This window comes from Dromaius novaehollandiae, chromosome 1 (assembly GCF_036370855.1).
Source record: "Dromaius novaehollandiae isolate bDroNov1 chromosome 1, bDroNov1.hap1, whole genome shotgun sequence".
In the NCBI taxonomy this organism is placed as follows: Eukaryota; Metazoa; Chordata; class Aves; order Casuariiformes; family Dromaiidae; genus Dromaius; species Dromaius novaehollandiae.
The window spans coordinates 51,299,568-51,313,392 of NC_088098.1; the positions used below are offsets into that span (position 1 = coordinate 51,299,568).

The 13,825-nt window shown below is 43.5% G+C and overlaps 1 protein-coding gene across 4 annotated transcripts in view; it reads left to right on the top strand.

The window, feature by feature from the left end:
• Window positions 1-7,143: 7,143 nt before the first annotated feature.
• UBN2 (ubinuclein 2) overlaps window positions 7,144-13,825 on the top strand; it is a 53,491-nt gene continuing 46,809 nt past the window's right edge. The window contains exons 1-3 of one of the 4 annotated variants that reach the window (XM_064511499.1): window positions 7,551-7,632; window positions 8,083-8,156; window positions 12,168-12,260. In XM_064511499.1, the coding sequence (XP_064367569.1) occupies window positions 12,231-12,260 (30 nt within the window). In that variant the 5' untranslated portion in view covers window positions 7,551-7,632; window positions 8,083-8,156; window positions 12,168-12,230. Of the gene's footprint in view, window positions 7,633-8,082; window positions 8,157-12,167; window positions 12,261-13,825 lie in introns of all 4 variants that reach the window. The other 3 variants (XM_026102539.2, XM_064511489.1, XM_064511497.1) reach the window with 3 other exon arrangements.

Below are 13,825 nucleotides of genomic sequence, written 5' to 3' on the forward strand. Positions count from 1 at the left end.
TGGCCTGATGGAACAGGCTTTTCATTGGAGATAAATTTCCCATTCGGGCAAGTATCTTAAAAGAAACACTGCAAATAAGAAAAAAGTATCAGACAAGTACCCAGAGCACATAGTCCCTCTCAGTCTCTATAAATAACTATGTGTTTTTACACTGTGAAATGAGCACATACGAGTTCAAAAACAGTTAGCTTTATGGAAATTTATTCTTTCTGTAGGCAGCTCAGCTTAAGTTTTTAACATCATTGTTAATCGCAATAAACATGTTACAGGCAGGTGCTCCTCACTTTAAGTTTCTTCGCCAGTCAGTTCACTGAAAGAGCTTTTTTTTTAATGTTACTGGGAACTCCTCTACAAAATCTTTTCTAATGTATTTCTTCTTGCTATTCATTATAACTACACAAAAATCCTAGGATCTTAACTAAAAGGTTATTTTCTCTAGTAATCTACTTGTCTTTTTAATCATCTTGTGAGCACTTAGACGGTACCTTTTTTTACCTCTGTTCCTTCCTTCTGCTTAGAAAATAAAGGGTACACCTGTAAGAGAGAATTTTCTGGTGTTTTTAGGTCTCAAACTAATCCTCACTGCTTAGCTGAAAAAACATTTCAGTTGCTGAGATTCCCAAATTAATTCCAGTTAAGTCAGGGAGCCCGCACACTACCTCAGCTAGAATTGTAGCTATTGGAGAAGTTAAAATAACTTGTTTTTCAGCCTCAACTGAGTTCACTCTTAACATTAGCAAAGCTTGAAGACAGAAGTCCCATACTTGTTCTAGCAAGAAATCTTGACAGCAGAAGCAAAAACAGTTACTAACAATTAAGTAAAAAAAGGTAACCAGAATAGTGCTCTTATCTTGATATTTAGACTTGGCTACTATTATCTGAGAGAACCAATTACCAGCATTTTCCTTCCTAAATGCACCCTCTTAGAGCTGATGTTTAATGTGAGCTTGAAGACTTAAAACCTCACCTCCTCTCCAGGACCAAAGACTGTTCCCAGCAGCAGCTTCTTTCAGCATCTTGCTCTTCCTTGTCCAAGGTGCAGTTTTTCTTTCCATTCTCTCTTACCCATTTTTTCTCCTAATCTGGCTCATGTACTATTCCATGTAAATGCGGTATTTGAAGCTATACCTTTTCTCTGCAGTTCCTCTAATTTTACGATCTTACTCTGGCTTTTTGATTAGCTTAGTTTAATTTTAAAGAATTTAAATGAGTTTAAAGAATGTTACAGCATTCTGTGGATCATAAAAAACACTAATTCTACAAATTTGTGTCAGTTTTAGTTTCTGAGTCCTCACTGAAAAACTTTGTGTTAACAGTACAGATGACAGATTTGGGATTTCAAATGTTTTATCCAAGTCCATCCCCATACCTTTGACTGGTTGTAGAACTCACATTATCGTGACACATGCTTCTGTAAATTCCTTTTCTAAGTTGAAGACTTGTCCTGGTTTCTAGCTTATCTTACATGGGAGATAAAAGCCATGTTCTATTTTTGTCTACTACCTACTAGTGGGTGTAGCCTGGCACGCAACATGATATTGCAACACCATTCCTGATTTCAAGAAGAGAACAAAAGATGTGGCCATATCCACTTCCAAGCTAAAATGCATTTTCAGTGTGGCCTCTTACTACAGTAGTGGTAACTAGCTTTTGCATTAAAATTGTTATTACTTTAAAAACTTCTTGTGGTCATTGAAAAATTGATCTTTTGAATGGGTGGGTTCAAAGCTTCTCTTAAAGTCCTTGAAATGAGTCCAATGGCTCACAGGTTCAAATTTCCTTCTCTAAGAAGAAGGGTTTGACAAGTCCATGGTGTGCAATATATCAAATGGGATAAAGTTCACAGTCACTGTTCTTCTTCCTTAAAATGGTGATAAATTAGAATTATTTCTGCTCTTGTAAAGTATATCCTAATAACCTGAAGCTAATGCACTCTTTCTAGTCCTCCTCAATAACTGGTATTTCTTTATCTACCTTCAGTCCTTCTAAGCCACTTGCTTTTACTTCACTGACTAGAGTACTTCAAGCTTTCCAAAGATGTGGCAGATAAGCTAGTAATAACTCCAAGCACACATGCCTGATTCCTGCATAGCAGGATTAAATAAAATTTCCCTCCTGAAGGAGAGAAAGCTAGGGGAATGATCTTCAGGAAACAGTATTTTTAATTAAAAAAAAAAAAAAAAAAAAAAAGACTAGGGGAAGAATCCTCTAGATAAAAGAGATCATTTTTTCCAGATGGTTTGCAGGTCATTGATGCCGGGTTTGGAAAAAGAAAGAGAGGGGTTTTGTTGTTCCTTGAGCAGCATTGTGTCTGTTTCTTTGGGTTTAATGAAAATCTCTTGACCAGACTTTATTTCAGAGTGGTTGTGTTTTCCAGGTCTGGCAGGAGGCAACTTAGTAAAAATGCAGGAATGGAGGCTGTGTTCAAAAAAAGGATGCTTGAATTCAGAGAACCTCATCAAATGGAAAAACAGCAATGCCAGACACATTGTTGGTGCAGTGGATTCTGGTGATACAGCAGCAGTTCTGGTAAAAGCTATACAAATCCCATTCTTATCTGCAGCTGCAGCAGCTCCTGACACAGCAATGACAGTTGCAGCTACTATAGCAGCAGCTTCAGTGAAAGGACCATGAGGATCAGCAAGATGCCTGGTAAGACCATTAGAACCAAGATACAAGGAGGGCATAGTGATGAAGCAGCCCATGGAAAATGAAAAAATTCTCACAAAAACAATGGCCAAAAAGTGGTAAGAGTATCTCCTGAAGACTTTTGAGTGGCTGAGATCTGATGGGCACGGGCCTGAATTGGCTACCAGTGTAGCTCCTCCTTCACTGGAGAATCCCAAGTAGACTAGTTTTTGTTAAGCAAAGCGGAAGACAAACTCTTAAAGCTGATATCCTGTGCCACTTAAGCTTGAGTGGGGAAACTTTCTACTGATTTATGCATGACACGTTTTCCCCCATGTTCCCATGCTAGGGCAACAGCTCAGAGATTAAAGTAAAAAAAGCCTTTGAAACTGAAAGCAAGCTCTACTGAGATACAGGGACACAACTGGTCATGGGGACAGTTCTGCCTACTGGTGGGACCTGGGTCTGCTGCTGTGGAGTATCCAGGCTAAAGGAAGCCATACAGACTAAACAGTAGTGGCTAATTCCATTAAGGTCCAGTAGAACAGCCTTGGTTTGTGTTAACACTGTGTACTATGTCCGATTCCAACCCAACAAACACAAATGGCCCCAAAAGAAGAGAGAGTGCTCGCGGTTTGTTTCCCAGACAGGAGCCAACCCAAGGCAGAGGAGGAGGATCTCTGAGAACACTAATAGAAACTTCTGGCCAGCCTGCACCAGGGTAGAGGTCTCTGGTGGTTTATTGGGCTATCGCCACCCTTTTCTGTATTTGAAATAAAGTCAGGTCAAGGAACTTCCATTCATGTGGCTGTGGCACCCGTAGTTCTGCGCTTCCAGGGCGTGTGATCAGTTTATATTGGCTTTCGCCAAAGAAACAAAAGGCAGCTTCATATTCGCCTCAAAACTATTCTCTTTTTGTAGTTATTAAATTCTTCTTTAAATACTTAATATGCCTCTCAAGAGAAATTTTCATTAAGTGTCCTTCAGATAACATACAAAATGAAGGAATCTGTATTCTATGATGGCATATTTCCGTATGGGTATATCCTGAGGGAGAGCAAAATAAACTGTAAAACACATGTACTTACTACAGTTTTTTAGCATTTTGTGCTCCGCTGATGAATGCATATTATACAATGTACAAACAATACTTAGTCTGAGACAGTGCTTAACTACAAAGAACAAAACAGGTAGCACAACTGAGAAATAATGATGAAAAAAGAAACCCTAACTCCTCTTCAAACTTTGTGGTATGGCACAAGCTGGGAACTCTGCTGGTCTGTGCAACACTAAATTCCTAAAGAACTTATGATCTAGTGGGATTGGGTTTGTTTCTTCACAGTCTTTCCTCATTGTTTCCAGTATCTTAGACAAAATGTAATGATAACATATTCCAGTGACTGTTATGCTTGACTCTGCTGCTAAGTTTCTTTCTGATTTAGTTCTAACACTAAGATGCAGAGCACACTGTCTTTTGTAACTTCACTTTAAATTCAAAGATCCACAACTACTGTTTCTCTAGAGGCATTAACATATGTTGAGCCTCATAAAGACAGATGCTACGATGCTCAGAGTTTACATATAGATATCTATGAGGCATTATTTAATTAAACTCTCAGAAGAGAGGAGGAAGAGAGGGGATATAAACAAAACAGGAAAGATCTACCAAAACTTTACACGTAGAAGATTGCTACTTCTATCAAAGTCTGCAATGGCATAACTTAGAACAAATGGCTGCCTGAAAGTATTTCCAAGAACATCTTCCCTTTTTTCTCTGTAATCCTACCAAGGGTCAAATCAGTTATTCCTATCTAATTATTTTATTTTTCTCCTATTTAAAAAGTGTGTTAAAAATCTGACCAGGATGTGATTGCAAGTAAATCTATCTATACAATGATCAAGATAATTGAAGGTATGGATTCCAGATACTTGTGAAACTCATTTTCTTGTGGAGTACCTGACCTACATTCATTACTTCTGAATACGTATCTTAGCAGCTTGAAAGATGTAACTGAATTTTAGGTTGGATACTTACAACACAAAGCTTGTCTGCACTCCTTTCCAAAGATGTCTCCAAGTATTAACTGGAGACATGAATTGTTGTATTCCTGTTATTATGTTGTTCTTATTTCGATCTCTAGTCTCCCAACTGGTAACAGAAAACAAGCATTCAGCAAAACTGCCGAAAAGTTCCATAAATTCCACATAAGACTTCTGTTTGCTGAGCACTACCTTACTCTTTTGCTGAGGAAAGCTCCCCTTCCACCATCACACAGCTCAATGACATAGACTACGTAGAAACTTTGATGAGGACTAGAATCTGTCTGGCAGGACTTGCAGATTTGGAGCTTAGTGATCCTCAGTTTGAATCCAAAAGGAAAGACATCGCCTATTATGTGCCCCATCTGATAACTGTATAAAATTCTCAACAGGAGAACAGGAGAGATTTTCAAATAATTTCATTATGACACTGAAAGTCAAAACGTGTGTGAAGAATCCTTTTACCAAGCTTGCTAGTTATGCTAGAACCTGCATATTTTTAAGATAAAGCAAATCCTTTGACTACAATGCTCAACAAGGCCTTTCAAGCTTCAAAAGGACAGCCTACGCTTCTTAGATGAGGTCAGTCACTCCAGTGACTTCCTGCTATAAGCAGTATCCTGGAACATTCTCCATTCCCTCTTAGTAAAATCATAATTTTCAATAACACTGTTCTAGTGTCATGAATGTTCTCTGGAGTCTAGATGGAAGTAGTAAGTCAAGTCAAAAGACTTCTTAGATGATGAGAGGAAAACATCAAGCACTGTGATGAATGCAGTTTAGAAAGTAATGTGCTGGACAGAAAAGTCTACTATAATTATTCAAAATAATATGCATATGTAAATTATTCTTGCCTTGCATTAGTATATTTTCAACATGAGAACGAAACTCCTCTTAGCTATCATTTCTGAGGCTAAAAAAGAGCAAAGAATGGCAATGTCTTTCTGTCTGCTCCAACACAGCTGGAGAATGCAACACATGTGAAGATGTTCATAGCTTCTTGAAGCTTAGCAGTGTTTTGGTAGCACACCTCCATCTGGAAATACTAGCAATCAGTCTGCCAAGCTAGGAGGTGACAGACCAAAATGCCTGCAGTAGTTACGAGCTTGCAGGAAATTCTTGCTCATGGAGAAGCAAGCCTCACTATCACTCTTCCTCTGGACCTTCCTTATGTTGTCCCACCTCTAGAGGACAACTCTTTCCCACCAATCCACAATTGCTTCCTGCATCCAGAATCGGTACTCTACAAACCAGATGTGGCCTCAGAACAAGCCACCTTTGTCCAGAGGATAACCTCACTGTCAGAGCGGTTAACTACTGCTCTGCAGTGAAGGCTGGGCAGAAGCCTTCAAGAAACAATATCCACCAAACTGGTCTTGTCAGCTGATTCAGCAGCGCTTTAAACTGGGCATGTTAATGGACTTAAGACAAGACGCATTCATACCATGGCCCTCACAGCCTGGAAACAGTAGGTCTCCCCTCTCGATCATTTCTAGGACTTTTTTTTTTGTGACTGACCTACAGCTGTTGAATTCAAGTGAACTCGGCGCGTACCGCTCCCAGCACGACCCCCCATATCCCAGCAGGTATCCCACGTTGCCCCGAAAGGACGAGCGTCGCACAGCCCCGCAGCCCAGGGTGGGCTCCCTGCCGCCCCCTTCGCACAAGCGAGTCGCTCCCCGGCCGCTCGTCCCTAGAGGTGGCCGGAGGGACCCGGTGCGGGCGCCCGGTACCAGCGGCTCCCGCCTCGAACAGCCGGCCCGGCGCCGCCATGAGCTGCCCCCTTCCCTTCCTCCCGCCTCGGCGAGGCCTCGCCTCGCGGGAGCGGGTTCCCTGCGGAGGCCGCTCCCCTCCGCGCCGCGCGCTCCCCTGGCGCCAACGGCCGCCCCGGGGCTCGAGCGGGGGGAGGGGGCAGCCGGCGCCCGCCACCAGGCCACACCGCGCCACTAGGCCGCCAAGGTGGCCGCGGCCAGCGGCGGGCGGGGGCACCCTGCGCGGCGCAGGCAGGCAGGCGGCGGGGCGCCGCGGGGGGCCGTGCGGCCGCTGGCCCTTTAAGGCGGCGACCGCAGGCAGCGTGCATATTTCCAAGGCAACTGGGGGCGGGCGCCGGCGGCCGCGGCGTGTGGGCGCCGGCGGCCGCGGTGACGTCGGGGGGAAGCTGAGCAATAACAACAGCGACGCGGGGCGGCGCGTCGGCGTCGGGTGCCGCGGTGCGCCTGCGCGGCCCAGTGGCCTGCTTCTATTTATGTGGGGGGGCTCCAAGATGGCGGGGGCGGCGGCGGCGAGGAGAACGTAGGGGGCCCGCTCCGACCGGGCGGCGGCGGCGGCGGCGGCGGCGGCGGCGGCGGGGGGAGGGGAGCGGGAGGCGGCGGAGCAGCCGCAGCCGGCGGAGCAGCCGGCGGGAGGGAAGGCGGGGGGGGGAGCGGTGCCACCGTACGAGCGAGGCGGGCGCCGGCGAGCGGCGCGCGGGCGGGGGGAGGGGGGTGGCCGAGGATGGCGGAGCCGCGCCGGGTGCCGTTCATTAGCCTGTCACCCGTGAGGCGCCGTGAGGGCGAGAGCCCGGCGCTGGAGCGGGAGCCGGAGCCGCCGCTGGCGGGGCGCGAGGCGCCGTTGCTGGCGCCGCCGGAGCCGCCGCACGAGCCTTCCCGGCCGGAGCCGCCGCCGCCGCCCCGCGAGAGCGCCGCTGCCCGCCTGGAGCCGCCCCGCGACACCGGCCGTCCCGAGCAGCAGCCGCCGCCGCAGCGCGAACCCCCCCGGCCGGAGCCGCCGCCGCTGCCGCCGCCGCCGCAGCTGCTGCCGCCGCCGCCACCGCCGCGCCAGAGCAGCCGGCAGGAGCCGCCGCCGCCGCAGGAGGCGCTCCCGCTGCGCCAGACGGTGCGCCTGGAGGTGGTGCTGAAGGACCCCACGGAGGAGGGCTGCGTGGAGTTCAGCTACCCGGAGCTGCTGCTGTGCCGGGACTCGCGGGTACGACGCCTCCCCTTTCCCTTCCCCCCCGCGCGGTGGCGGAGCTGCCCGCCGCCCCGGCCCTGCGGATAACGTTATCGCTCGCCCCGTCCGGCTCGTCGGTAGGCCGGGCCCCGTCGGGGCGGGGCAGCGCCGGGGAGGGAGGTCCGACGGCCGCGACGCCGCTCCGGCACCCGCTGGCGCGGATCCTGGGCCCGCGGCGGGAGCGGAGGCTCCGCGCTTGTCGCCCGCGGGCTCTGGCGCGGCTTTCGCGGGAGCCCCCGGCCGCTGCGGCGAGTATGTGTGGAGGGGAGTGCCCGCGTTTTGTGCCCCTCGTCTTAACCCACCTCTTCTCCCCTCACCTTGCCGGCCTGGGCAGCAGCAGTGTTGCTGCTTCTTCCTGGGAGCTTTTTCTGGCAGCCGAATGGGAGCGTTACTGTGCCGGTCTCTTTTTTCCCAAATTCTCTATAGGTAAATGAAGAGCTATTAGCCTCGCTCTGCTACGAGCCTGTGGAGCAGTGCAGTGAGTGGTACTAGTGCTGGAGGTGAATTTCTAAAGTCTTTGGGGGTGTGGGAGAGGATGAGAGTTCATGTTGTTCAAACCGTGATCGCTGCTGTAACTGTTAAAAACTTCATTCAAGAAAAAAAAAGTACCTTCACTTTTCCTGTTTCTCCAAACAAAATATTTGGCTCTCAGAACTGCTTTGTTTTTTAAGGGGAAGAAAAGCTTGTACAGACAATGTTATGAGGAAGCGAGCATCCTTAGCCAGTCAACAGGGAATAAAAGTAGAAAGGAGAGATGCATGTCCTTAAGCCTGTCACCATAGTGAGTTGAGGATACTGGTGAAGTTTGCAGTTGACTTCAGTAGTTGCGGCTCCTCTTAATTTTGGTGCACAGAAAACTTTAGGGACCCCTTCTTGGAAAGGGCAGGGGTAAGGAAATAAGTGCAACTGAGAAGGTGATGATAGTTCTGGTGAAAACTAAAAGCAAGCCTCAAGTACCAGTATTGATATCACCACTGAATCTGTAAATCCAGCACAAACTGAAAAATGGTGAAAACCTGTGTGATCCAAAGTGTTTCTAGATGGTGATGATGCCATACCTATATTTACTGCCCTGTTTACTTTTTGCTCTTTAGTGGGTGGGCTGTAAAACTGGATTGCCTTCAAATGTGAAAGAAAAATCGACTGACGTTAATAATCCCTCTGAGATCCTCCCATGCAAGTTAACGGGTTCCTTTTGTTTGTCCCATCCTACAGCTGTTGTAGGCAAACAATTCCAGTTCTGACTGCTCTGAATTATTGTAGCACTGGTCTGCCAGTCTAAAGTACCATCTTTCTGAGCAGTTCTTGTGGGAGGATGGCAATTGCGTTAGTGTAGCTCAGTGTGTGGAGGTTGACTTTTCCCTTGCCTTTTCCCAATTCCATAACTAGCTTTTCTGTAGGTTGGTAACATGTTAATTAACCACATAATCAGAATATATCTGGAAAAATTGTATTTTTGATGAAGTTCTGAGATGACTTTCACATCTCGGGGGTGGTGGTGCAGGAGACATCAATTTAGTGGATTTTGGTACAACTGGGATCAGAGAATGTGCTTTTAAGATGGAAGTAGTGAAGCTAAAACAACTGGACAAGATTTACAAGAATACCCTTCTGTCTTCCAGTTCTCTGTAGAGTCCAACTTGAACGGATCATAATGTCCTGTGTCTTGCTGAACTGTGTGAAACAATCAGCTGATTACATAAAAGTTTCATAAATTGCCATCATTTTAAAGTGATTTTGAATTTTTATTCCTCTTTCAAAACTAGTCTATTTAGCCTTCTTCTTTGGTGTACAGTAGAAGCTGAAAATGCTACTCTGATGTGGTAGCTGAAACTTAGTTTTGTATAAGTCTGTGTGAAAAGAGAGGAAAGAATCTGCCTTGCATGATGTAGGTCACTTTCAGATCAACAGAATATGTAGCCTGTACAAAGTCCTAAAGATATAAGGAAAAGTGGTGAAAGGAATACTGATCCTACTTGTGGAGTAGAAGAGCTATGACGATGTGTTACTAGTTAATGCAACAGAGAAAACTACCTTCTTAAAGTAAAGATTGACCAAGGAACTTACATCTTCTACTGCTTTTCTACAGAATTCGTTTCATTTACTCTTTCCAAGCAGGTAGTAACTAGTTGGCAGGTAATGCTGTGGCTTTAAATGGAGTTCTGGATTTCAGAATTTGCTGTTATTTTAGCAATGAATCAGTTTAAAATGAACAGTTCACATAAACTTAGTTATGCAAACTGTTATTGTAGGGTGAAGATTGACTGGGTTTTCTGAAGGCTTTTTTTTTTTTTTTTTTTTTTTTTTTTTTTTTTTTTTTTTTTTTTTTTTTTTTTTTTTTTTGCTGCTAAGGGTACAAGAAGTGCTCAACTTCCTTGTAACTGTTCCCATTGAAAGTTTGATATTACATAATTGGGAACATGTCCTTCTATCTCTTGGTGTTGTTCAGAACTGGAGCAACCAAGAAAAGTTCTCCAGAGGCAGGCTGTTCTGGGAGAGGAGGGCTTTTAATGGTGTGTTTTGTAATTCTGACTGGTGCATAGGAATATTTTCAAACACTGCTTTAATAGGTCCCCTAGTCAGACTCTAGAAAACCTCAAAACTCATTTGACAGGAGGAATGTGCTGCTTTTCTTATTCTAGGATTGGGTTTCCAGCCTGAATCAGAAGCTGACAGAAATGTTCGTGATATAAGCTTGCATTGTCCTTGTTCTGCTGTTTTGCTTGGATAAAAAGACCATCCTGTGAATAGGGTTATTGGTAGAGTTCATCTTTTGGTGCAGTTCTTTTTTTAAAGCTTATGGCATGTGATTGACAGGTTTTCGTTAGTGTGGATGAAGAAGTTATTTGCCTCTTCACAACTGGCAGAAGTGAGTGTGTGCATTCCCTTTTCTGCTTGTGCAGTTTGAAGCTTGGTGTGTAGAACTGGACTCAAAACAGATGAGCCAGAAGCCCAAGTTGACTTCTGCCAGGCCTGTTCTAAAGGTGCTGAAGTAGTAGTATCTTTAAGTTACTGCTAGAACCAAGAGAGCTGTCTATCAGAGTCCTTAGAAATTGTCAGAACTAAAACTTTCTGGAATTTGAGAGTCCTGTAAGGTTTAATTAACCAGAGTGATATGGTCAGCTATAGCTTTGAGGGTTTTGCGGCTGGAGGCAAATTAATGCTTAAGTATAAAATTTTACTTGACCTCTGGCCTAAAGCTTGTCTTCACTTCACAATTCAAAAAAATATTTCCCTAGTAGAAGACAGAATAGATTTTTTTCCAGCTAGAAGCAGGAAAAGGGTGTTGCATAAATTGAGCGATATTTTATATTTAGCTATGCCTGCAGGAAATATGTGTATAATTTGTTAGATGTTTTGGGGTTAGCTATAACCTCTTCCATTTTTTTCATCTAAGTAGTCAGTTTAGAAAATGCAAGATAACAATGTGGTCTCTGCAGTTCCGCTCAGCTTCACTGCCTCATTGCACTGGTCTTAATACTGTTGAGCTACTTTGTCATTATTTGGTCACTATTTAGTCAATATATTGACTTTTCTTACTGTAGGGGGAGCCTTTCTGTGAGTTTAGAATGTTGCTTTTTTGCTCTTAGTCTAACACAAGTCTTGATTTATTTAATGGTTGGTGGTCCGTATGCAGTAAAGTTAGTTGACCTTCATAAAAGGCTTAACTCCATTCCACCTCAATTTAGCATCATAGTACCTTTTTACTCTACCAGTTACTGTGTTTTATATAGAAACTGCTATTGTGAAGAATGCAGCCCTGTTTTCCTGCAATACCTTATTGCCAAACAAACACAATTTCTACTCTTGATTACTGTCCATTGACTACTTCTCAGGGAAATCTTTCTTTTTTTTTTTTTTTTTTTAAGAAAAGACAGTACTTTCTGCTTGTTCATACAACTAGAATATTAAATCTTCATTATTCTTGTGGCTGTGGTGACAGGCTTGTAGAATTTATGCTGTGATTACTAACGTCGTTATCAAAGAAGAGTAACAATAAGAGCTTAAGGAGTTATATTGCTACTTCTCGTTGTGACTTACTGAGCTTTACAGTCTTCTAGTTGCTTCCTTGTTGATCAGCATACCAAGTATATCTTGTGTGTTATGTCTTAAAGGATCACAGCAAATGGGCACCAATGGAAATAGTGGTGAAAAAGTTATATTCAGAGGTGGTTCTTCCTCTTTGAAGCTCAATCAGTTCTAGTTTTGTCTCATGCTCACGCTTTCAGCTGAGGTTGTAGCGGAATGCCTGGGCAAATAGAAATCTGAGCCTGTTTTTCTTAACTCGTTTGTCTCTTCGTCAGTCGAAGATAAGTAATTGAGTGATAATTTCAATAAGTCAAACTCATTTTTAGATAGTAAAGTAAGTATATGGGTCTCTTAGTACAAGTCCTGACTACTTAGACAGTCATCAGATCATAATTTATTGACATGTAATGGTTTTTCATTAGATGCATTCTATCTGTGTTTCTTGTAAAACGGAATGAACATTTTACTTCTGCCTCTTTCAGAAGAAATCAGTTCACTCAGAAGATCCATTTAACGATGAACAACGTGAGCGGCATGAAGTAGAAATGCTAGCCAAGAAGTTCGAGGCAAAATATGTGAGTTACTACACCTGTGTTAAAATACACAAATATTTGGTGGTAATTTCTGATGTTAACATCTATGCGGCATCATTTTTTTTCCTGAATAGAGTTGCCCATAAATGTCAAATAATTTCTGTACATATCAGTTGACTCTCATATTTCATCTAAGCAGCTTGAAGCTGCTACAGGCTTATTAGATGAATCTGTTAAATAGATTTTTCTGTAGTGCATTATAGCTTGCAAGGCTATTCTTGGAAAAGCTTCCTATATAAATACAACTGATAAGAATTCTTTCCTCCAGTGCAGTACTTACGTAATGCTGTTGTGCACTACTAAACAGCTCTTCTGTTTTGTGCTAAATACAAATGAATCTTCATGCATTTGTGCCTAGTTTGGAATGCTTCCATAGGAAGTTATTGTGGAATGAATAAGTCATCACTTGATGAGTTTCTTGTAGCTGCCAGCTGCCTAAAGGTACTCTGCTGACTCCTGAAAGCACGGCATGAATGACTTGAACAGCACTAGGTAGCAACATAAAGAGGCTTTCAGTAATAAATGGAGGTAGAAATCAGAAAATGTTGACTAAAACCACACCCAAACAGGTCTTTAAGAATTCATACAGGTAGGGTGGGGTGATTAATTCTGAGCTGGCAATCAAAACTAATCATCATGCTTAGACATGTTGATAGTCTGGGTTACTAATACAGCACCTCAATAGTAAAAGGAAGCAACAGCAGTTATTTGTTTCTTTTGTTATTAATATAATGAACTAAAAATGTTGTTTGTCTGATTTCTTTGTATTTTCTCTGGCAAAGGCAGATTTCCTTAATGAGTGTTGGTCTATATTTTGCGGAAGTAATTACAATTTTGTGTTATTTTAGCTGTGATATGTAGGAGAAAAAATTCTTAAATTGAAAAGAACCATTGTCATCTTTTGGAGGGATTGACATAAACTCTATATGTAACAGTGTAAAGAGAAGACAATTTCATGATACTGTTTGGTCTTCATTTGAATAGTAATTTTTTTTAACTTGAAGAGAAATCTTTCAACTGTACTCTTCTATAGAACTCATTTCCATAATATGCTATGGCTTTTATAATGTCGTGAAACAAGCTGCATAACTATAGCAGATGAAAGTCAATGTAGAGAATGTAAACCGATGTATGCTGGGGGTGGTAGTGGTGGAAGAAATTCTAACATTACATACACGTTTACACATATATTCAAAATAAGAATTGCCATTTTTGGACAAGATACGGTGTTACTAGTTTTACAAAAACCTCAGTTCAATGCTCAGTAGTGGAGGAAAAAAGGAAACTAGAATATTTGTGACTGTTAGAAAAGCAACAGATAGCGAAATAGAAACTATCATTAAATCACTGCCTAAATCCACAGTGTACTCATATCTTGAATACTGCTTGCACTTTTGATTTCTTGCTTTTATGTCATTCCCTGCCACACCTTAACCCACCCCCCACCGCCCTGCCCCCAAAAAGAAAAATCTCATAAAGGAAATGGCTTCTCTACAAAGAAGAATTTACCAGATTAGGACCACTAAGCGTAGAGGGTGGCTAGTGAT